Source organism: Pimephales promelas, chromosome 23 (genome assembly GCF_988280905.1).
Source record: "Pimephales promelas chromosome 23, fPimPro1.hap1.1, whole genome shotgun sequence".
In the NCBI taxonomy this organism is placed as follows: domain Eukaryota; kingdom Metazoa; phylum Chordata; class Actinopteri; order Cypriniformes; family Leuciscidae; genus Pimephales; species Pimephales promelas.
Genome location: NC_142791.1, coordinates 29,480,853 through 29,506,000, shown reverse-complemented (window position 1 = coordinate 29,506,000; position 25,148 = coordinate 29,480,853). Strand labels below are relative to the sequence as shown.

Genomic DNA, 25,148 nt, shown 5'->3' with positions numbered 1-25,148 from the left:
ACCTCTGAGGTCTAACACACACACACACACACACCTCTGAGGTCTAACACCACACACACACACACACACACACACACACACACACCTCTGAGGTCTAACACACACACACACACACACACACACACCTCTGAGGTCTAACACACACACACACACACACACACACCTCTGAGGTCTAACACACACACACACACACACACACACCTCTGAGGTCTAACACCACACACACACACACACACACACCTCTGAGGTCTAACACCACACACACACACACACACACACACCTCTGAGGTCTAACACCACACACACACACACACACACACCTCTGAGGTCTAACACACACACACACACACACCTCTGAGGTCTAACACACACACACACACACACACACACACACCTCTGAGGTCTAACACACACACACACACACACACACACCTCTGAGGTCTAACACCACACACACACACACACACACACCTCTGAGGTCTAACACACACACACACACACCTCTGAGGTCTAACACCAGGCTGTGGTTTAGATGTGAGCAGATTCTCCCGTCCTCGCTGAGACTCCAGCGCTGGTTCACTCGCCCATGTTCTTCCCATAATGCCACTCTGGCTCCGGCGCAGGCCTTGGCCCCGATCACACACAGACAGCCGCGCAGCGCCTGCACGCACACACACACACACGCACTCAGAAACGAGTCTGACTGTCATGTGATGCTGCGTGTCAAAAGCAGGACTCTCCGCTGACGGTTCGCAGTGAATCAGTCGTTGTGTGTGTGTGTGTGTGTGTGTGTGAGACTGACAGAAGAATATTCCCTGAACGTGTGTGTGTGTGTGTTGGACTGACCGTGTTCTTGAGGAGGCCGCCGGTGAAGGTCCAGCGCTGTGTGTCCAGAGAGCGGTCGGCGGGACACAGGGAGAGTTTGGCGGGGAACGAGCCGTCTCTGCTCTCGCTGGTCAGAACTGCAGCCAGAGCTCGACTCCGCACATGGAGCAACACTTTCGGCTGAGGAGGACCAACACACACATGAACACACACACACTCGCCTTCGGTGCTTTAGTCGTGTTTCCCAACCCTGTCCATGGAGGCACAGCAACACTACACATTATCCAACTCTTCCAACTCTACTCGACCACACCTGAATCCACTCCTCAGCTAGTCCAGACTGCAAGAGCAGATATACGGGTCAGTAAGTGCACTGTTGGTGTGCCTCAAGGAGCAGGGTTAGGACACACAACTACACGTCTAGCACACTGAGTAAAGCAAACACACACTACAATCACATGCATAATAAGGACACACACACTCCATAAAATAATGCTGTTTACGACAAATCCTATTTGCACGTTACTTTTATTCATTCCAACAATTGATATTGGTATTTAGAAGGGTTAGTTCACCCAAATGTTTCCTCTCCCTCATGATGTCCTAACAGAACTCAAATGAAGATACTCTGAGAGATCTCTTTACTAACGTATCTGGGCCGGCAGGATGAAATCCCCTTGAAGCCCATGCAGGAGTGATCCAGCTCTCCGATCTCATCAGATATCTTCATTTGTGTTCCAAAGATGAACAAAAGTCTTGCGGGGTTGGAGCAACACGAGGGAGTTTTCATGTTTGGCTGAACTCACCCTGTAAGTGCCGTGAACTGCATCAATCCAATCTGAGAAGTGTTGCTGAATAAGCCATCAGTAAATCAAATCAGTGTCCAACGTCACATTCCTCTCAGCAGCAGACGACACAACGTACATACAGAAAGCCAGCAGAGTTTTATTTTTACATGTGATTATTCAATTTCTGACTTGGCAGCTACTGTTCAATAGACCTACTGTACCTGAGAAATGTAGAGCATGTTGTTTCATTTGTATCGTTCTAATGGCTCGTTTCCACTGAGCGCTACGGTACAGTACAGTTCGGTTCGGTACGCAATTATTTGCGTTTCCACTGTCAAAAGTTGTGAATGGTACCAAAAAGCCGAACCGTACCGTACCACTATTGGGGTACCCTTCCGCTGGGGTTCCTAGCACAGAGATACGGTACTAAAAGGTGGAGCTAGACTCACTGCAGAACGCTGATTGGTGGACAGAGTATCGGCACTCGCGCGTGCTACTGTTATTGTGTCACGAAATGTAGTTTTAAGACTTTTTCAGGCGAGAAAGTAGTTTTTTAGAGATCAAATCTGTGGTTTATTTATAGATTTTTGATAATTTGACTGAGATCCATTCCAATCGATCACCGGACGCTCGCGCTCGTGTCCCCCGCCGGGAACAGCCTTTCCTCGGCTAGTCGTTCTGATGTTTGCCGCTGACTCGGATGTCTCTGTAGTGGTTAAACATGAGATGTAGTTCGTCTTGTATAAACCTAACAGGTGATCTTTGGTCTCGTGAATCTATAATTTGTTTCCTGGCCAATAGTTTTGGCAGAAGGCTACGTGAAGTTTCATATCTTTGAGCGCTGAATTTGTAGCCTATTTGACTGACTGAATTCATTGTTTCTTGATATTATTTAAACTTTACTGTATTTTGTACATTTTACTTATACTTTTATAATGACTATTATTGATTAAACTGAAATTCAACAAAAAGAGATAGTTTTGTCATTTTTTTTTAATTTCATTATCATCTGTAATGTTGTTTATTGCAACATCTGTACCAATGCGATATGCAATACATTACATTACATATTGCCTGGAATATGTTTAATATTTTTAAATTTAAACGAAAAGAGGCAGGGTTGTTTTATATTTAGTTTTGTTATAAATATAACGTTACATGCAGTGATAATCAATAGGCTTTGTGTTGCCTGAACCACATTTATGTGCTTTAGAATGTTTTAAATGTATTGAAATGAAATCGAAAAGAAGCAGAGTGGTGTTTAATAACATATTTCGTTTTATTGTTGCCTAAAATGAACATACAGAGATAACCAGAGCGAGCAGAGCCGTGTTCAAGAACGCGCTATTCCATTAGCAGAATTACTGGACTCGCGTCCTCGGGATCATCATTCTGCTGAGTCGGACTTTGCGTTGGCTTCTTGGAAACGCCTAATGCCAGCGCTTGTTTCTAGTGACAAACATGCCGAGAAGCAAGAACAAGATCTGCTGTCTGTCATCCATTGTTGTTTACTATGTCGCTTTCTTTGCGCGAAAATGACGTCGATCGCTTCTTTCCAGCATACCACGCCTATCAAGTAAGGGTACTGTTGGCGGTGGAAACGCAAGCCTGATCACGGTGTACCCGACCCGACCCGTACCGTACCCCTCAGTGGAAACGAGCCATAATATTGTATACAGTCCTATTGTTTGTCATTTGCATCTTTGTTCTTATTTCACTTTATCATTATTTTACCTTTATATTATATTACGTTTGCTATTAAAAATAAGGTTTTGGTCATATCGATCACACTTACTTTGGTTTAAATAATCTGTCATTCATTTTTCTCTAAGGCTTTATGTTTCAAATAAGGAAATTCCTTTGGCTATACTTAAAGCCTGTATGAACAAAAACTGATGCGATCACATGTTGTTTTTGTCCTATCGCCCAGCATCACTCCAGTTCAGCTGAGCTCTGCCATCTCTGAAAAACTCCCGTTCTAATAACAGAATGTGTGTATACTGCTAAATCAGTCAGTCATTTACAGTCATGCTTTTACACTGTTAGTTATGATGAGTGTTTGTGAGCGCCTTCGTAACCAATCACAGACGTTAATGCAGTGGCCAATCGGTGTAAATTTACTGTACACTCAGATCCATACAGAACCTGCAATTGTGATTTTTCACGATTAGTCAGTGGTGATAATGTTTTGAACGGACCTGTTTGAGAGGCTTCAGCGACCCGATGGTCTCCCAGCCGCTCCGGGCCCCCCACGCCGGATATTCTCCAGGCTGCAGGAGCGTCTGGCGGCCCTTAAAACGAGCGTATTCATACGCGACCCACCTGTGAGACGACAGCGTTCGTCACCCTGACTGAGCGTTATTAACAGGAACAGCGAGTCGTGAAGGAGCTCTTACAGGCCGCTGGTGACCCTCACGGACTGGCTGAAGAAGTGGCTCATGCTCTCCACGTCTGAGAAACACGTTTCTTCAAGGCCCTCGAAACCGCTGAGAGAAAACAAACTCGCCGACGGCTCCGTGAAACTCTGAGCCAAGAAACACATACGAGTGTCACGGGAAGCGTGTTTATTTCTTGTGTCTACTGTAATGTGGTGATGTTTGCTGTCATCGACTCACGTATGGAATAGGCTTTAAAGACTTGATGGCGCTCGATAAACAGCCACAGGAAGTGAGGTCAGGGTAAAGACCCTCCCCCAGGATATACTGGTTCCCAGAAAATCCCTCCTCATCGAACAGCAGCCAGTTTCCTCGGATCACCCTGAAGGACGCGAGACCTGTTACGCCACAGTCACTCTCAAACTCGCGGCTCTCTCCGCTGTACCGCGTCTGGCTGTAGGCTCGTAGCTGTGCTCAGAGAGAAACACGTTAGCTGCGCTCAGAGAAACACGTTAGCTGCGCTCAGAGAGAAACACGTTAGCTGCGCTCAGAGAGAAACACGTTAGCTGCGCTCAGAGAAACACGTTAGCTGCGCTCAGAGAGAAACACGTTAGCTGCGCTCAGAGAGAAACACGTTAGCTGCGCTCAGAGAAACACGTTAGCTGCGCTCAGAGAAACACGTTAGCTGCGCTCAGAGAGAAACACGTTAGCTGCGCTCAGAGAGAAACACGTTAGCTGCGCTCAGAGAAACACGTTAGCTGCGCTCAGAGAGAAACACGTTAGCTGCGCTCAGAGAAACACGTTAGCTGCGCTCAGAGAGAAACACGTTAGCTGCGCTCAGAGAGAAACACGTTAGCTGCGCTCAGAGAGAAACACGTTAGCTGCGCTCAGAGAAACACGTTAGCTGCGCTCAGAGAGAAACACGTTAGCTGCGCTCAGAGAAACACGTTAGCTGCGCTCAGAGAGAAACACGTTAGCTGCGCTCAGAGAGAAACACGTTAGCTGCGCTCAGAGAAACACGTTAGCTGCGCTCAGAGAGAAACACGTTAGCTGCGCTCAGAGAGAAACACGTTAGCTGCGCTCAGAGAGAAACACGTTAGCTGCGCTCAGAGAAACACGTTAGCTGCGCTCAGAGAGAAACACGTTAGCTGCACTCAGAGAAACACGTTAGCTGCGCTCAGAGAGAAACACGTTAGCTGCGCTCAGAGAGAAACACGTTAGCTGCGCTCAGAGAGAAACACGTTAGCTGCGCTCAGAGAGAAACACGTTAGCTGCGCTCAGAGAGAAACACGTTAGCTGCGCTCAGAGAAACACGTTAGCTGCGCTCAGAGAGAAACACGTTAGCTGCGCTCAGAGAGAAACACGTTAGCTGCGCTCAGAGAGAAACACGTTAGCTGCGCTCAGAGAAACACGTTAGCTGCGCTCAGAGAGAAACACGTTAGCTGCGCTCAGAGAAACACGTTAGCTGCGCTCAGAGAAACACGTTAGCTGCGCTCAGAGAGAAACACGTTAGCTGCGCTCAGAGAAACACGTTAGCTGCGCTCAGAGAGAAACACGTTAGCTGCGCTCAGAGAGAAACACGTTAGCTGCGCTCAGAGAAACACGTTAGCTGCGCTCAGAGAGAAACACGTTAGCTGCGCTCAGAGAAACACGTTAGCTGCGCTCAGAGAGAAACACGTTAGCTGCGCTAAGAGAGAAACACGTTAGCTGCGCTCAGAGAGAAACGCGTTAGCTGCGCTCAGAGAAACACGTTAGCTGCGCTCAGAGAGAAACACGTTAGCTGCGCTCAGAGAAACACGTTAGCTGCGCTCAGAGAGAAACACGTTAGCTGCGCTCAGAGAGAAACACGTTAGCTGCGCTCAGAGAGAAACATGTTAGCTGCGCTCAGAGAGAAACACGTTAGCTGCGCTCAGAGAAACGCGTTAGCTGCGCTCAGAGAAACACGTTAGCTGCGCTCAGAGAGAAACACGTTAGCTGCGCTCAGAGAAACGCGTTAGCTGCGCTCAGAGAAACACGTTAGCTGCGCTCAGAGAGAAACACGTTAGCTGCGCTCAGAGAAACACGTTAGCTGCGCTCAGAGAGAAACACGTTAGCTGCGCTCAGAGAGAAACACGTTAGCTGCGCTCAGAGAAACACGTTAGCTGCGCTCAGAGAGAAACACGTTAGCTGCGCTCAGAGAAACACGTTAGCTGCGCTCAGAGAGAAACACGTTAGCTGCGCTCAGAGAGAAACACGTTAGCTGCGCTCAGAGAAACACGTTAGCTGCGCTCAGAGAAACACGTTAGCTGCGCTCAGAGAGAAACACGTTAGCTGCGCTCAGAGAGAAACACGTTAGCTGCGCTCAGAGAGAAACACGTTAGCTGCGCTCAGAGAGAAACACGTTAGCTGCGCTCATGCGCTCAGAGAGAAACGCGTTAGCTGCGCTCAGAGAGAAACGCTGCGCTCAGAGACAGACACGTTAGCTCATTAACTGAGTCCCAATTCAGAGGCTGCCTCCTCTTGCGTCCGCGAAGGTTGAACCGAGCTTTGTTAAACAAAGCGGTCTAGCCCAGCAGTGTCAAACTGTGGGTCACAGAGTTGCCTGCAGCTAAACTTAAATTTCAGTGCATGACACACACACACACACACACACACACACAGTCTAGCGTTGCACGATGTACTAACATTAAATAGAAATCGCTATATTGTTTAGTCAGTGCGATTTTCGAATCGCAAAGGCTGCGATTTAATTCGATAAATCTGTCCACATTGTGTTTCATGAAGCGAGCGTGCGACTTCTTGTGATAATATTCAGCGTCTCAGAGTGCTCAGGTTCATTTAGCGCACTATTAACGAACGGCTGATTTAAATCTGAGCTGTGATTCCCAAAAGCATTGTGAGCTAAGCTGATTGCTGGCGTCATAAATATTAGTATTGAAATTTTACAGTTCTAGGCCTACTATCAAATAAAATAACAGTTTATTTTTTTATATTCAGATTTTTTCTGAACTTTTGGTTAAGATTAAGCTTACAGAAGACTACTTTTTCATTTCTTTAAATTTGTTCTGCCATGTCCATGTAAATCAGTTGATGTGCAGTCTAAAACCATTGGGTGTGCTGGATTGATTATTCTGGTCTAGGAGGTCCTGCTACTCTGGATCGATTATTCTGGTCTAGGAGGTCCTGCTACTCTGGATCGATTATTCTGGTCTAGGAGGTCCTGGTAGTCTGGATAGATTGTTCTGGTCTAGGAGGTCCTGGTACTCTGGATCGATTACTCTGGTCTAGGAGGTCCTGGTAGTCTGGATCGATTATTCTGGTCTAGGAGGTCCTGGTACTCTGGATCGATTATTCTGGTCTAAGAGGTCCTGGTAGGCTGGATCGATTATTCTGGTCTAGGAAGTCCTGGTACTCTGGATCGATTATTCTGGTCTAGGAGGTCCTGGTAGTCTGGATAGATTATTCTGGTCTAGGAGGTCCTGGTAGTCTGGATCGATTATTCTGGTCTAGGAGGTCCTGGTAGTCTGGATAGATTATTCTGGTCTAGGAGGTCCTGGTAGTCTGGATCGATTATTCTGGTCTAGGAGGTCCTGGTAGTCTGGATAGATTATTCTGGTCTAGGAGGTCCTGGTAGTCTGGATCGGTTATTCTGGTCTAGGAGGTCCTGCTACTCTGGATTGGTTAATCTGGTCTAGGAGGTCCTGCTACTCTGGATCGATTATTCTGGCCTAGGAGGTCCTGCAATGGAAGAATTTGGGAAGCCCTGCTCTAGCCGGCGGAGAAGAGCGCCAGCAACATTCATACTGGACTTTTTTGAAAGTTATATTCACTGTCTGAAAACAGGGTTCACAACCTATGTGAAACTGTGTGTGTGAGACGCGGTGATGTTTCGAGTGACGCAGCCTCTGAATATTGTTAGCAACACGTGAAATGCAAACGTACCAAAAACTGTGGTTCCTCGATCCAAGCCACTTCCTGTGGAGAAAATGAAATGCATCAATGAAAGTCTGTCATGCAGCCTGTATCTACACACACTCTTGAGTTGAAGAAGCATGTGCAGGTGTGTGTGTGTGTGTGTGTGGGCAGGGACAGACTGGGACTAAAAAACGGCCCAGCCCAAAGCAATCGGCGTGCAGAAACTCGACAACAATAACGCCTGCCGCCTGGCATGAGTGTCTTTAGTTGTGGCTCATGATACTATACCATCCAAATTATAGCGAACAGCATATTATACAATACATTCCATGCTGTCTTAAAATAAATGTATTACTTTATAATCTTAATTCATTTTAAGACAGCATGGAATGGATTGTATAATATGCTGTTCGCTATAATTTGGATGGTATCATGAGCCACAACTAAAGCCTTTTAATTCATTTCTCCAGTAATTAATCTTAGCTATTGCACAATAATAATACCACATCTAAATGAAAATAAGCTCCACCATTACAAATGTAACCTCTGTATTCAAAATCTTCAAAGATTGTAAGCATTAACTCTAATGTTACCAACATTTTTAAAAGTAAAAGCACAACATATTTCTTAATATTATCTACACTGCATGTGGCATTTTACAGCTAAAATGTTGCAGTCTAGCTATTTTAACTGCTGTAATCATTAACTGCTAACATCATCCCTAGCAAGTCATTTCTGATTAATTCTTTTCGGGAGTTGTAGAGATAAAATCCCGTCCGCACTGGCAATTAGGCAGACTAGCACACACACGCAAGGTCTCTCGCTCGCTCCCTCTCTCTGTCGTGCACTCTGGCTCGCTCGGGAGATTTGAACTAATTTGCGGTCATCAGGGGGTCGCTATCAATATGCGGGAGACTCCCAGAACTAGGATGTCTGTGACTGCGTGTGTGTCCTGGAGTACCGGCCGTTCTGTGGTTCTCCAGATGGCCAGTCCGCCCCTGTGTGTGTGTGTGTGTGTGTGAGAGAGAGAGAGAGGGAGAGAGTGTGTGCGGGAGTGAGTGAGGATCTGTAGACACTGTGATCTGCAGCACACAGAGGACGAGGAACACTTTCTGCTCTTCTGTCCCAAATATACTAATATTAGAGAAACCTTTCATCCAGATTAGAAACCTCGATTCCACCATTCTCTGATCCGAGCGACACTGCAATGTCCTTCCTACTCGGAGAAAATGCTAGTACAGCTGCACTAGCGGCTAAATATGTGTTAGCTATTCACAACTCTCTAGAGTCATGCGCAATTTATTGATTTATTTACTAGGATAGATTGTGTTTATTTAGCGATTTATTTCTAACTACTGTATTTATTTATATATTATTTACTGTATGTATATGCGATTTATTTCTATACCATATATGACATGATCTATACATATATGTTTTGTTTGTTTTATTATTTATATATAATATGTTGATACTTTGGGAACATTGTGTTTCACAGTCATACTAATGAAGCTGAAATTAAAAATTGTGTGAGTGTGTGTGTGTGTGTGTGTGTGTGAGTGTGTGTGTGTGTGTGTGTGTGCGTGTGTGTGTGTGTGTGTGCGTGTGTGCGTGTGTCTCACCCTGTGAATGGCCCGCAGGGACTGAGCTGAGCTCTGGCCGTCGCCCCACTGAAGCTGCCCGGGATACTGGCCTTTCTCCAGAACATACTGGTGTCCAGTGAAACACCTGCCGCTGTATGCCACCCACCTGACACACACACACACAGACAGATATATATATATATAGAGAGAGAGAGATATATGTGATCTGACTGGGTTGGGGTTCTAGATCTGGATTAGGGTTCTAGATCTGGCGTGAGCAGGCCTTTGCTCTCTGTGATCTGACTTGGTTAGGGTTCTAGATTGGGGTGAGGGTTCTAGATATAGGTTAGGCTTTTAGATCTGGTGTGAGCAGGACTGGGTTAGGGTTAGAGTTAGGGTTCTAGATCTGGTGTAAGCAGGCCTTTGCTCAATGTGCTCTGACTGGGTTAGGGTTCTAGATCTGGGTGAGGGTTCTAGATCTGGTGTGAGCAGGCCTTCGCTCTCTGTGCTCTAACTGGGTCAGGGTTAGGGTTCTAGATCTAGGTCAGTATTCTAGATCTGGTGTGAGCAGGACTGGGTTGGGGTTAGCGTTAGGGTTCTAGATCTGGTGTGAGAAGGCCTTTGCTCTCTGTGCTCTGACTGGGTTAGGGTTCTAGATCTAGGTCAGGATTCTAGATCTGGTGTGAGCAGGACTGGGTTAGGGTTAGAGTTAGGGTTCTAGATCTGGGTTAGGGTTCTAGATCTGGTGTGAGCAGGCCTTCGCTCTCTGTGCTCTAACTGGGTTAGGGTTAAAGTTCTAGATCTGGGTTATGGTTCTAGATCTGGTGTGAGCAGGACTGGTTAGGGTTAGAGTTAGGGTTCTAGATCTGGGTTAGGGTTCTAGATATGGTGTGAGCAGGCCTTTGCTCTCTGTGCTCTGACTGGGTTAGGGTTCTAGATCTAGGTCAGGATTCTAGATCTGGTGTGAGCAGGACTGGGTTAGGGTTAGAGTTAGGGTTCTAGATCTGGTGTGAGCAGGCCTTCGCTCTCTGTGCTCTAACTGGGTTAGGGTTAGAGTTCTAGATCTGGGTTATGGTTCTAGATCTGGTGTGAGCAGGACTGGGTTAGGGTTAGAGTTAGGGTTCTAGATCTGGTGTAAGCAGGCCTTTGCTCAATGTGCTCTGACTGGGTTAGGGTTCTAGATCTGGGTTATGGTTCTAGATCTGGTGTGAGCAGGCCTTCGCTCTCTGTGCTCTGACTGTGGTTCTGAAAGCTTCCTCACGCTCCGCTCTTCACACTGATGCTGTCGGACTCCTGCAGATCCGGCAAGTCCACACACACCTCGGTTTCCTCACCACAGCTCGTCACACACACCGCTGGCTCCAGGAAGTCCTGAGGGAACGTGACAGTCATTAGCAAACACAAGATCACGGATAAGGTCACTCACATTGAGGCATTTCAATTATATTTTCTCATCCACTTTTTCTCATTTTAACTCCATAATACTTAAATGTGAAAATGATTTTGAGCAAGATCACCGAGTTGATGAAATAATGGTCGTCTGAAGCATTTACACAAGCACAGGCCTGATGAAGAGGGTCGAAGGTCACGAAAACATTCACTCACAGTCTGAATGAAGCGCAGCGATTGGATCGTCAGCTCAGTTCCTCCGAACAGTCGTGTACAGTCGCTGTATTCCCCCTCCTCCAGCACACACTGATGACCTCTGAACCCTTCACTGGAGAAGCACACCCATCTAACACACACACACACACACACACACACTGAGTGCTTTTTAACCAGCAGTGTGTTCATGTGACTGATGTGACAGCAGGTTGTTATATTTTTCCATTAAATTACATTATATATGTTACAAATCATTAATTAATGTATTTAACTGCACACTAGGCTGAAAGATTGTGGATTTTCAGCAGAACGTTGTGCCGTTTGAATACCATCCGTTTCATATAATAATTCTCTGATTTTCCAGACACAGAACTTCACACTAATCCTGTCAATTTACTCCTGTTTTAACACACACTCACACACTCATATACTCATCGATGTCATGCTTAAACTGAACGTTTGCCTGTTTACTTACACACACATATACTCACACACACACACACACTCATATACTAACACTCACTCATTTACTCAAACACACACACACTCACACTCATATACTCACACACACTTATACTCACACTCATATACTCATAAACACACACACACACACACATATACTTGCACACTCATACACTCACTCACACTTATACCCATTCACTCACATACTCTCTCACACACACATACTCATAAAGTCATATACTTACATATACTCAACTCACGCACACACACAGACACAGTCACACACTTCCAGCCAGTTGTCACTACAGAAGTTAAGATATTTCCATCTGAAACATTAACAGCATCACTTGTTTCATGAGAATCAGAGACACACACACTCCCCCGGTGACCCGTAGAGAGGAGGCGGCGGCGGGTCCCTCGATGTCCCTCAGACGGGGTGTGTGATCCAGCAGCTCCCAGCACTGACCCTGGAACTGCGGCTTCTCAAACAACATCACCTGCACAGGAGACAGAATCCCATCCGCTGATCTGAGAACAGCCCTGGGGCCTCATTTATAAAACTGTGCGTAGGATCCTTACTAAAAGTGTACGTGCGCCCGAAAGCCAAAAAAGGCGTACGCCAAAAAATATTTAGATTTATAAAACCGTGCGTACGCCAGAACCTGCGCAGAATTCCCTCTATAAATCCCAGTTAGTCGAAGATTGTGCGCACGTGCGTCTCCTCCCAGAAATAACCATATATGGAGCTCACAACACCTAGTTTAAATATGCATATCCTCATCTGCATATCATTTGCATATGATTATTCATCCACTTGATACCATTTTAAGGTACAAGATGTTAGGAAAATAACAATTTTTTTTAGTAGCTTATATCCTTGCCTTGTTTTTGAAGGAATAAACCAAATAGTGTAAAATACATTTCAGAGAAAGATTTTCTCAATCTTTTCCACTGGCCAAATAGTATTTTTTAATTAATTTATATTTTTAATGGAAGCAGATAGACATGGTTATGCATTATTTGCATGGAACTATTTTCTCAGACAATCTATTATGATTCCAGACGATGAATAAGGGTCTTATCAAGCCAAACAATCGCTCATTTAATAAACAAATAAATAATCTAATAAATAAATAATCCCTTTGTCTCCAGAATGTGTGTAAGCATGGCTCAGAGTTTGCTTAAAGGTGCACATATTCTCCTGTCAAGTTTGCTTTTTATAGATCACAATCTTTGCACGGAAACTGCCGTACGTACGTTTCCAGCCCCATTTTGTGCGTAGGCACGCTTTATAAATGAGACCCCAGGACATCAGCATCTGTGTGTGTGCGTCTTACCTTCGGGTCCAGAGGTCTCGTCACCCGCAGTCCGGCCTGAAACAGCAGAAACACAGCAAACGTTAGCATGCGCTCGCTGCTGTGTCACTAGCGTGATGTTTGCACTCTGTGGAGAGCGTGTCTGTGGTAGGGGGAGTGAATATGTACCGGTTCCACTGGCCGAAGACTCTTCACACGGGACAGCAGGGAATCCTGGAGAACCGGCGTAATTCTCCCGTCAGCTTCCAGAACGGCAGATGAGCCGCTGAATCCAGGCTGATCAAACACCAGCCAGCTGCACACATGAACGAGGAGCACACACATGAAGGAGGACCGCACACATGAAGGAGGACCGCACACACACATGAACGAGGAGCACACATGAAGGAGGACCGCACACATGAAGGAGGACCGCACACACACATGAACGAGGAGCACACACATGAAGGAGGAGCACACACATGAAGGAGGACCGCACACATGAAGGAGGAGCACACACATGAAGGAGGAGCACACACATGAAGGAGGACCGCACACACATGAAGGAGGACCGCACACATGAAGGAGGACCGCACACACACATGAACGAGGAGCACACACATGAAGGAGGACCGCACACATGAAGGAGGACCGCACACACACATGAACGAGGAGCACACACATGAAGGAGGAGCACACACATGAAGGAGGACCGCACACATGAAGGAGGAGCACACACATGAAGGAGGAGCACACACATGAAGGAGGACCGCACACATGAACGAGGACCGCACACATGAAGGAGGAGCACACACATGAAGGAGGACCGCACACACACATGAAGGAGGACCGCACACATGAAGGAGGACCGCACACATGAAGGAGGACCGCACACATGAAGGAGGACCGCACACATGAACGAGGACCGCACACATGAAGGAGGAGCACACACATGAACGAGGACCGCACACATGAAGGAGGACCGCACACATGAAGGAGGAGCACACACATGAACGAGGACCGCACACATGAAGGAGGACCGCACACATGAAGGAGGACCGCACACATGAAGGAGGAGCACACACATGAACGAGGACCGCACACATGAAGGAGGACCGCACACATGAAGGAGGAGCACACACACATGAACGAGGACCGCACACATGAAGGAGGAGCACACACATGAAGGAGGACCGCACACATGAACGAGGACCGCACACATGAAGGAGGACCGCCACATGAAGGAGGATCGCACACACATGAAGGAGGACCGCACACATGAAGGAGGACCGCACACATGAACGAGGAGCACACATGAAGGAGGACCGCACACATGAAGGAGGAGCACACACATGAAGGAGGACCGCACACATGAAGGAGGACCGCACACATGAAGGAGGACCGCACACATGAAGGAGGAGCACACACATGAAGGAGGACCGCACACATGAAGGAGGACCGCACACATGAACGAGGACCGCACACACATGAAGGAGGAGCACACACATGAAGGAGGACCGCACACATGAACGAGGACCGCACACATGAAGGAGGAGCACACACATGAAGGAGGACCGCACACATGAAGGAGGACCGCACACATGAACGAGGACCGCACACATGAAGGAGGACCGCACACATGAAGGAGGAGCACACACACATGAACGAGGACCGCACACATGAAGGAGGAGCACACACATGAAGGAGGACCGCACACATGAACGAGGACCGCACACATGAAGGAGGACCGCACACATGAAGGAGGACCGCACACATGAAGGAGGACCGCACACATGAAGGAGGACCGCACACATGAAGGAGGACCGCACACATGAAGGAGGAGCACACACATGAACGAGGAGCACACACATGAACGAGGACCGCACACATGAAGGAGGACCGCACACATGAAGGAGGACCGCACACACATGAAGGAGGAGCACACATGAAGGAGGACCGCACACATGAACGAGGAGCACACCTGAAGGAGGACCGCACACATGAAGGAGGAGCACACACATGAAGGAGGACCGCACACATGAACGAGGACCGCACACATGAAGGAGGACCGCACACACATGAAGGAGGACCGCACACATGAAGGAGGACCGCACACATGAAGGAGGACCGCACACATGAACGAGGAGCACACATGAAGGAGGACCGCACACATGAAGGAGGAGCACACACATGAAGGAGGACCGCACACATGAAGGAGGACCGCACACACGAAGGAGGACCGCACACATGAAGGAGGACCGCACACATGAAGGAGGAGCACACACATGAAGGAGGACCGCACACATGAACGAGGACCGCACACATGAAGGAGGACCGCACACACATGAAGGAGGACCGCACACACATGAAGGAGGACCGCACACACATGAATGAGGACCACACACATGAAGGAGGACCGCACACACATGAAGGAGGACCGCACACATGAAGGAGGACCGCACACACATGAAGGAGGACCGCACACACATGAAGGAGGACCGCACACACATGAATGAGGACCACACACATGAAGGAGGACCGCACACACATGAAGGAGGACCGCACACATGAAGGAGGACCGCACACACATGAAGGAGGAGCACACACATGAAGGAGGACCGCACACATGAACGAGGACCGCACACATGAAGGAGGACCGCACACACATGAAGGAGGACCGCACACACATGAAGGAGGACCGCACACACATGAATGAGGACCACACACATGAAGGAGGACCGCACACACATGAATGAGGACCACACACATGAAGGAGGACCGCACACACATGAAGGAGGACCGCACACATGAAGGTTATTTAGTTAGGGTTAGTTAGGGTTAGTTAGAGTTAGTTAGGGTTAGTTAGGGTTAGTTAGAGTTAGTTAGGGTTAGTTAGGGTTAGTTAGAGTTAGTTAGAGTTAGTTAGGGTTAGTTAGAGTTAGTTAGGGTTAGTTAGAGTTATTTAGGGTTAGTTAGAGTTAGTTAGGGTTAGTTAGAGTTAGTTAGGGTTAGTTAGGGTTAGTTAGAGTTAGTTAGGGTTAGTTAGGGTTAGTTAGGGTTAGTTAGGGTTAGTTAGGGTTAGTTAGGGTTAGTTAGAGTTAGTTAGGGTTAGTTAGGGTTAGTTAGGGTAGCAGTCAGAGGAGCCGGAAGAACATTGTCTTGTTTTCGGATGGGAGGCAAGGGTTATAAACTCCTCCAGAAGAGGATGTGAGGGCAGAGTTTTCTTTCTGTGTGTTTTGTTATTTTCTTTTACCACCATGCTCCGTTTACGATTGAAAACAATATATTATAATAAATAATCTATGCATCGCCACTGAATCTCTGTGGTCTTTATATGTTATGATGTTCTCTTTCAATTCATTTGGTGGACACGTAACATCTGCTTTGAAACAATCTACATTAGAAGCGCTATATAAATGAGGATGACTTGACTTACGACGGAAGAGAATCAATCAGAACTAACTTTATCTGGACAGTAACTTTATTCTAGATCTGCTGTAAAGCCTAAACACTCTCTGTGACTGTGATCTCCTGTTATCACTGTAAAGCTGCTGTGAAACTGTGTGTGTTACAGCGCTGTATCGATGAAGGAGACTTCACTTGACAGTTTTGGCCAATTAATAATCCACATAATAATTGTGTCTCTGGACGTGGTGGACTGGTGAAACGCTCCTGGTCTCTAACCTCGTGGCAATGCTAGAAATATTTCAAGCATCCAGTTTGTGTGATCAAGAAAATTACATTAAAAACAGCCCAGATCAACAAAGATCATGAAACCCCAGAACACCAAAATCTTTTGAGATGTGAAGAGATAGGCACGTCATCACGTGATCGGTGTAAAACACTGTAAATCTCAGATGGTGTCTGATGTGTCTGATGCGCTCCTCACCATCCGGTCCTGACGCAGAGGTCCGAGAGTAACACGGGCCCGTCCCGCTCCGGCAGGTCCGTCGCGGAGAACACACGGATCGGCTGAGGCGCGCGGGGATACAGATGGATCTCTGGAACATCGTCATCCTGAACAAAACACACACTTTACTCCAGCAGAGCTCATGCACACAGTGCCTGATTCATGTCTGTTAGTTCACCTGACTGGTTGTTTATGCTTATTTCATTATTATTAAAGTTACATTGAACGTTTGCTGGTTCACTGAGCCTTTAAGCTTGTTACAGTATGATTTATATTTCTGCCCGCCGTCATCTGTGTATACAGTGCGGAACAGTGTCGGAATATAAAGGCCAATTGTTAAAAAAAAAACACACACACTACCAATAATAAACTCTTCATTAAATATATTACAGTTTTTTCTGAATTGCTAAAACACATTTCTTGAAACCATCATCACTCACTTTCTCAAATCCTTAAACACTAAACCCCACTTTAAACCATTCACAGAACCGCTGAGTCTTCTGGAAAAATCAAACCATCGCCTCAAAACCATTTTACCTGTGCTCAAAATCACACAATGCTCTCAGATCACACAAACACACACACACACACACACACACACACGAGTCAACATTATAAACACTATAGATCATTCATTAGACACCACATCAAAAAAATGGAGAACACAGAATTCCAAGCATGCAGTATCAGAAAATAAGTGTGAGCAATTTTGAGTCGTTGTGTGTAAACGGTGACACCTGTGCTGTAATTGTGTTTAACTCTCGCCCAGCTGTGTTTAGCATTTTGAAACAAGTGCATCACAGTGAGAAATGTGTTTTAGTGAGAATGTGTGTAGAGTTTTGAAAGAGTGCATGAGATTAGCAAACAGTGTTTTAACACCTGAACTTGTTTGATGTTTTACAGAAAGAGTGATTTATTTGACAAATTGGTTTAGACTATTGAGAATTAGGTTCAGATAACGGGGTTCAGTGTTTTAGCAGTGGCATCAAACATGATAATTGGAGTGAAGACTGTATTGTCTTTAACCCTTTAATACCCAGTATCATGGTTTCCCAGCCCAAATGTCCAGTTATGGATATACACCACAGAAATCTGACATGGCCAGGACTGGTTAACTCGACATCTTGTGAACACAAAGTTAACAAAACTGGACATATATATTCAGAATATATGAAAAATTTGCCAATAGGCAGCAAACAATTTAGAGACAGTTTGGTCAGACTTTAGAATACTGTATCTTACTTACTACATATCTAATAAGGAATTAATGAAGGACTAATGGGTAATTCTTTATTAACACTTAAGTCACTACTGTTAACTACTAATGAAGATGTGTTAACTAATCAGTATGTAATATAATTTTATGATTGTGTTAAGTATCAGTTAGCTAATGAATTCTGTCATACCTCCTGAAGAACTACTATTAATTATCTATTAATTAAGGTTCAAGAAAAATAACTATGAAGTAGCTACTAATTAACAGTCATACACAGTAGTCAGTTTGTCATTCTTCAGCACTAATAAGAAAGATAAGTGCAGACATTTACCTATAGGCTATGATCTGCAAATAAGCAAAAACATCTCATGTATATTACACCTTATTATTATACTTAGTTCTTATACATTTTAAACTTCGTTTGCACCATTCAAGTTCGGGCAATATGGCGGTGGCCACATACACTGAGTCTGGGTTCTCCTGAGGGGTTTTCTCCATTCTGTCCCTGATGGAGTTTTGCTTCCTTGCCTCTGTTGCCTTTTTCGCTTCTCTTCGCCTTTGTCGCCATTGGCTTTTGGCTTGCTTAGTTGGGGACATTTAACATTTAATTTTGAATTTAACAATACTATTACAACATTGTTTTCCTGTTATCTATGTGAAGCTGCTTTGAAACAATTTGTATTGTAAAAAGCGCTATATAAATAAAGGTGACTTGACTCGACAGTGATTTGGTGACGCAAGAGCGCGGGCATTTGCATCCTCCTCTGGAGAGTTCTCAGCGCCGGGGATTTGGTGCATTTCTTTAGCGAAATACAGATTTATTTAATCCATAAAATCATTACTGTGCTGTAAATCATTTTGTTTTATGCAAGGCAACATACAAGGACACGATGTCAGTTACCCTATAGCTAGCTAAATCTATTTACATCAGATGTTAACATCTGTTCCCAGAGCTGTGCACTGTTATGGGCAGGTTATGGAGTCAAGTACTTTTTTTTATTCTAAAATGTTTGTTAAATGAGTTGTAAATGTAAACAGTATTATACATGTTAAAATGAAATAAAAATTTTGCTGTATTAAAAAATGTTCTCATCTGAAATAAAGGAAGACATCATGTAAACAAGTAACTGTCATGTATTTTACAAAGGTTTAGATGATTACGTTAATATATATAGGCTATATGTATATATATATTTTTTTTACAGTAAGTTTGAATTGAGTCAGAAGTATGTGGTAATTCTTCATTAATTACTAATGGGTTCCCTGTATTGTCACTTTAGAATACTGTTTCAGGTTCTAAGTAATTCCTGCAGAATTATTTGATACTTATTTATTAATTACTAATAAGTTCCCTATATTGTCAGTTTCCCTCAGTCGTTTCCTCAAATACATGAATTTACTCAGTGGCTTTCTATGCTGAGGAAAACAGACACACACAGTGCTGTATATAAAATATACTTTTAATCTGAGGATAGTTTTGTATGACTGTTCAGTAGTTACTTTTTAGTTATTTTTCTTGAACCTTAATTAATAGATAATTAATAGTAGTTCTTCAGGAGGTATGACAGAATTCATTAGGTATTGATTAACTAACTGATACTTAACACAATCATAAAATGATATTATATACTGATTAGTTAACACATCTTCCTTAGTAGTTAACAGTAGTGAAGAAGAATTACCTATTAGTTCGTCAATAATTCCTTATTAATTCTGCAGTAAGTAAGATACGGTATTTTAAAGACAGTTTTTGTGTCACTGCTGTGGCTGTTCATAATGAAATGTAACACACTCATCCAGGGTGACTAGATCTGCAGAATCGGCCACAAGGTGGTGCTATAAGCAATACATTTATATGAATTTAAGTCTGTTGGAGGGCATAACTTGACACTGAAAGAGTAGCAGATCACATATACAGCACAACATGTTCAAAATCATTTGTGCCATTAGTGTATAAAAACACTTTTAAAAATGTTTATTTTCTGTGTTTATTAATTATATACTAATATAACCTAGTAATGGAAAAGCCTGAGAAAGCGGCAGCTCCTGATACCTTCAGTGTCCTGAGGGATCCCACAGTCAGAACAGCACTGGGATCGGGATCGGGATCGGCTCTGCTGGTCTTCACAGTCTGACCCTCCTCCAGAACAACACATGAGCCCCGGTACCACGAATCCACATACAGCAGCCAACTAAACACACACAATGAGAACATACATCATCATCTTAACAAGCCAACAGCAGCGACACACACTCACACAGAGTTTCAAGGATGTCGCTGTGGACCAATAGAGTCTCACACTCTTTGTCTGAAGTGACTGAACAGAAAGCATTAAGAAACACGCAGAAGAAACTGGATGAAATATTCTGAATGATATCAATCCTCAGTCTGAATCATAATCATCATAATCGTTGTCCAGAGCCGACCTGAGCGACTGATCCCGCTTTCCTCCATTCGGTCCCTGATGGAGTTTGTGTTCCTGTCGCTTCATATTCAACATTATTATTGACTGACTGGACTGAGCTGATGATGACATCACTGCTTTACAGATGAAAGGAACTAATTCAATAATCGATTCATTTTACACAGTTATTGAACTGAACCAACCTGAATCATTTATTTATTTATTCTATTTACCTCTATTTTACCAGGAAGCCTCCTTGAGATTAAAATCGCTTTTTCAAGAGAGACCTGGCCAAGGCAGCAGTCGCACAATAACAAGTAAACAATACAATAAAACAAAAAAGAAATCGTTAATTATGTACTTTTTAAAGATTGCCACACTGAATTTACATGTTATTTTCCTTTTTATCCATATAAAGCTGCTTTAAAACAATGTGTGTTGTATAAAGTGCTATAGAAATAAAGGTTAAACACACGCACACACACGCGCACACACACACACACACACGACAGGAACACAAACACGTAGGAAATATTTAACTCCATAAACCTTAAAGAACATCTCAACATCTGTGCGTGACGCCACTGTTTTATTCATAAACTCAGCCTTCTGTCCACTGCACCAGAACATTTCACTGGAGAAGTTTACGAAAACCAAAGTTAAAAACACCCCTGTGATTCCCGCTCGCGAGCGCTGCTGAATAATGCACACGCGTCTGTGGAAGTGCATTAGCGGGACGGCACGACACAAGCTCTCAGAGCGCTTTAAAACAAGACAGAAAAATGGAGACACAATCACTTCATATATTAGACATGAGCTGCAGCGCACACACACACACACACACACACACACACACACACACACACACACACACAGTCTCTGTCTGAGAGCCAATGGGAGTCCACTTAAATTCAAAACTATGATTTGAGCTCATTTCATGAACAGCAGCAAAACTGGACTGTTACAGCTCATCCATAAACACTAATCACTGTCAACTCAGACAGGCAGGAGACTGTGTGTGTGTGTGTGTGTGTGTGTGAGTGAGTGAGTGTGTGTGTGTGTGTGTGTGTGTGTGAGTGAGTGAGTGTGAGTGAGTGAGTGAGTGTGAGTGAGTGAGTGTTGTTTAAGCACAACGGTGAGATGTATTTTCTGATGGAAGTAAATATGATCACCATCCTCTCAGCGCGTGAAGCGTGGCTCCGTGAGCAAACAGATCCTTCCCAGCGTCCTCCACATCGCCACAGATTTCTCTTCTCTCAGCACTGAGTGACTGACCCTCGTAGATGAGCATCTGTGTTTGCAAAACAACATCAGCCATGGGGACCAAAAGCACACACGAGTTACAGATGATCTGAACAACAGCAGAAACACAGTACCTGTTATCACAGTAAAGCTGCTCAGAAACTATCTGTATTATATAAAGCGCTACATAAATAAAGGTGACTTGACTTAAGCGTTACCATTATAATCCTTCCTGAGAATGTGATACTGGCAAGTGATGGACGTTTACATTTTAGACTATGTGCCCAACTTTTACTGATCCAAAGCCTTATTGGGCGATGCAAAGGAAATGTAGAAATCAGTTCAAAGTCTCAGGCGCTCACACTGAACACACACAACCGTAAGCATAAGATGAGTAATGAAGGACAGTCATAGAGAAGAACTTACGGGTGTCGGCCTAGGGTTGACCTTTCCAAACCCCCTGTTCTCTTCCTATGAGGACACGAAGAAATAAAAGCAGATTTTTTACACACACACACACATATATATATATATAGACATATCTCATGTTATACTAAAATCTGACTCTGCTTACCCTAACCATTGCGTTGCATCCACGACGAAACACAATGCCTTTAATGTCTTGAGGTTCTTCCTCACCTGATGCCATTAGTCTGGAGTTCAAGTACTGACAGAAAGGAGTATTGGCATTATTCCCAATATTACCCAGTGTGCCACCCCAGTCCTGCTGCTCCCGTATGCCCTCCGGAGCGCCATTAGCAGTGCGATCGGTCTCTGAACTGTGCTCTTGCCCAGCGTTCGGCTCAGGTTCAGCCCCGGTGAGCTGGCGGCGCAGGAGATTACTGGAGTCCTCGTCATCTTCCTCACTGTCGTCTCCGCGGGAGTAGCGGTAGCTCGTCGGAGAGGCGCTGGACGAGTCCTCGGCTGGACTGCAGATCACACTGGACTGCAGCTTCTCGCTGACGGACTGCAGGAGTGAGAGTACGGAGGAGGCCGGCTGCTCAACGCTCCTCTGCTCCTCCTCGGCCACCGGGGGGAACGGCAGCGTCTCCCGGCCCACGGCCTCCTCGCGCACACACTCCTCCTCGTAGATGGGGGACAGGGAGAAGGGGTACGCTTTGGCTCGACGTGCGCTGGGACTGTGCATGGGCCCGGTGTCGTTCACGAACACCATGTCACTCTCTTCCTCCTCGCTGATGATGGCGAAGCCTCCGTCTACCTGGTGGAGGTCGAGGTCATGAAACCGGGAATGATGGGGAGCAACGGCCGCAGTTCTGCTGGAGCTGTCCGTGGGGTCGAGGTGAATTCTCTGGCCTGAAACAGACACGGTTGGTAGACCTGGGCTCACACTGAGCTCTGGCTTCAGATGCTCCTCGAGTGTGGCGGGACTCAGGCTTTGGTCATCGGCGACGTCGCAGCGAATCGCTAGGACTGAGACCCAGTGAGAAGGATGGTGCAGCCCTCCAGAGCACTGGACTTCAGTCACGCACGGCTGGACACCGCAATCTGTTCCAGCGCTAAAGTCACAAGAGATCGGTTCCTGTGGACTGCTCCCTGAATAAGGTGCTTCGGTCGCCTCACATTCCTGGCTTCGTATAGCTGGTGGCTGTTCTTTGATTTCTGACATCATATCAGAATCAGCTGTGTCCGATGCAAGACTGTGGCTACAGCGCTCATTGAGAGTTACACTGAGAGTTTGGCTTTGTTGAAGACTATCCTGATGTTCTGCTGAAGCAGGAGTGATGATGGAGGTGTTATTGCTCATTGCGCTGTCTTTGGCTGCATCCTGAGGTCTCTTTCCCCCTTTATCTGCACATGCAGAGACGTCACCAGGGTGTTGCTCTCGTGAGAGAGACTCCTCTGTCAAAGCAGGTAGGAAGAGCTTCAAGTCTGTTTTATGAACAACATCCCTATGGCTTTGGAGATTTTGGGATAATGGCTCGTCATCAGCAGCACTGCTTTTAACTAAACATTCAAGAATGGTCCGATTCTCATTTTGAGAGCCGACTGGAGCACAGGTGGTGGTGATGAGCTCAGAGTTCAGTCCCACAATGCCCCTGATGTCAGTGTCGGAGCCAGCGATGGACTCGTACCCTGAGGAGGGTGCAGACCTACAGGTTCCTGCCAGCTCTTCCTCCAGAACGACAGACAGCGTCTGGTCCGACAGCATCACCCGAAACTGATGCTCTGCTTCAGTGCCTCCATCTCCACGACCCTCTAACCCTTCAAACAGCACGGCCTCTGGGCCTTCGTGGAGTTCACAGGTTAACAGTACGCCATGCTCCGTCTCTGATACGTCCATCTTCTGCAGGGCAGCAAGAGCATTTGTCAGGATGCTGTCCACCATCTTTTTAGACTCCAAACGTAGGACCTCTTCATCTACTCCAGAGTCCACCTCAGCCCGTTCCAGCTTGGACTCCTCCGGACGCTGGTGAGCCTGAGAAACCGGGGCTAGATCATCTGTTCTGTTTACAATTACTGATGGCTTTGGTTGCTCTGAGCTCTGTTCTGGAGTGGGGAGTGTGTCGTGATGGACAGTGATTGATTGTGCGTTTGATGGTGTCAGATCTACAACGTCTCCTGATACTGCCTCTAATGTAACAGCCTGGGCAAGATGCTCCTGTCTGCGGTTAACCGGGTCATTCGACGGACTTGGTTCTGCTGGTTGAGGAATTCTGTAGACATCTATGCAGGTAAGCAACCGGTCAGAGTCTGTAACATGAGGGAGTTGGTGGGCTGGAGTTAGTCCAGATTCAACAGTAGGAACCTCATCTAATAAGTCACTCTGGGTCAATCCATCCTCTATCTGCTGTGTCTGTGAAGGAGATGCTTGATATTCCTGACTATTAGAGTTCATTGTGTTAACAGAGGAAGAGGAAATCTCGTTGTCCTCATGGCTGTCGGGCGGAGTCGCCTCTTCTCCCTCAGAGATGGGCGACTGAAGCTCGACTCGATGCTTCTTCTTTGGTTTCCTGACTTCCCTCAATCCACGGTATGTGCCATAAGTCACCACAGGAGGGCAGGCTAGGTCATGACGTCTCTTCTCCTCCGAGCGCTCTTTGGCGTTGATGTTTACGCCATCGCTTCTATCTTCCTCGGTCTGTTCCTGAGATCTGAAAAGAAGACGGACAAACAGACACTAGTAAAGCTATCCCCGCACAATTCCACACACAACGAATGGACACATAAACAGGACAGACAACTAAACATTTGACAGACATTAAAGCACACACTCATGACATTTGTAGTGCTCTCTGTGTGTCATATTGCTGTTATGTAAAACCAAGTAAAACATTATACTCATTCAATATTCATAAGCAGCATCTACTCAAAAGCAACTACTGCATGTAAGTGCATTACAGAAACCATCACACAATTATACTGTACAATGCAAATTAGTACAAAAAAACAAAGTAAAAAAAGATTTAACCATAGACCATTACAAAACAATTAAACATTCTAAAGGATTAGAGATGCAGCGAGCTGATACAGACTTTTTTGCCAGATCAGCCAGATCTTCTAAAGCCATTAAATTGCTTTATTTCATG

At 45.5% G+C, this 25,148-nt stretch overlaps 1 protein-coding gene and 1 long non-coding RNA gene across 3 annotated transcripts in view; one reads left to right on the top strand and one right to left on the bottom strand.

Moving 5' to 3' along the window:
- The window catches only part of LOC120478433 (beta/gamma crystallin domain-containing protein 3), a 45,632-nt gene that overhangs the window by 5,449 nt on the left and 15,035 nt on the right, over nucleotides 1-25,148 (bottom strand). For both annotated transcript variants that reach the window (XM_039670328.2, XM_039670327.2), the window contains exons 4-20: nucleotides 22,175-24,713; nucleotides 22,027-22,071; nucleotides 21,531-21,649; nucleotides 20,007-20,145; nucleotides 16,717-16,844; nucleotides 13,017-13,143; nucleotides 12,870-12,905; nucleotides 11,908-12,029; nucleotides 11,071-11,200; nucleotides 10,727-10,836; nucleotides 9,505-9,631; nucleotides 7,910-7,942; nucleotides 4,229-4,456; nucleotides 4,010-4,137; nucleotides 3,812-3,935; nucleotides 847-1,005; nucleotides 502-661 (exon numbers count right to left, since the gene is read on the bottom strand). In XM_039670328.2, coding sequence (XP_039526262.2) covers nucleotides 502-661; nucleotides 847-1,005; nucleotides 3,812-3,935; nucleotides 4,010-4,137; nucleotides 4,229-4,456; nucleotides 7,910-7,942; nucleotides 9,505-9,631; nucleotides 10,727-10,836; nucleotides 11,071-11,200; nucleotides 11,908-12,029; nucleotides 12,870-12,905; nucleotides 13,017-13,143; nucleotides 16,717-16,844; nucleotides 20,007-20,145; nucleotides 21,531-21,649; nucleotides 22,027-22,071; nucleotides 22,175-24,713 — 4,454 coding nt within the window. The remainder of the gene's footprint in view (nucleotides 1-501; nucleotides 662-846; nucleotides 1,006-3,811; nucleotides 3,936-4,009; nucleotides 4,138-4,228; nucleotides 4,457-7,909; nucleotides 7,943-9,504; nucleotides 9,632-10,726; nucleotides 10,837-11,070; nucleotides 11,201-11,907; nucleotides 12,030-12,869; nucleotides 12,906-13,016; nucleotides 13,144-16,716; nucleotides 16,845-20,006; nucleotides 20,146-21,530; nucleotides 21,650-22,026; nucleotides 22,072-22,174; nucleotides 24,714-25,148) is intronic.
- On the top strand, nucleotides 9,692-10,473 carry LOC148969490 (uncharacterized). The gene is made up of 3 exons (XR_016149469.1): nucleotides 9,692-9,989; nucleotides 10,128-10,252; nucleotides 10,409-10,473. It is a non-coding gene; the product is annotated as an uncharacterized LOC148969490 (long non-coding RNA).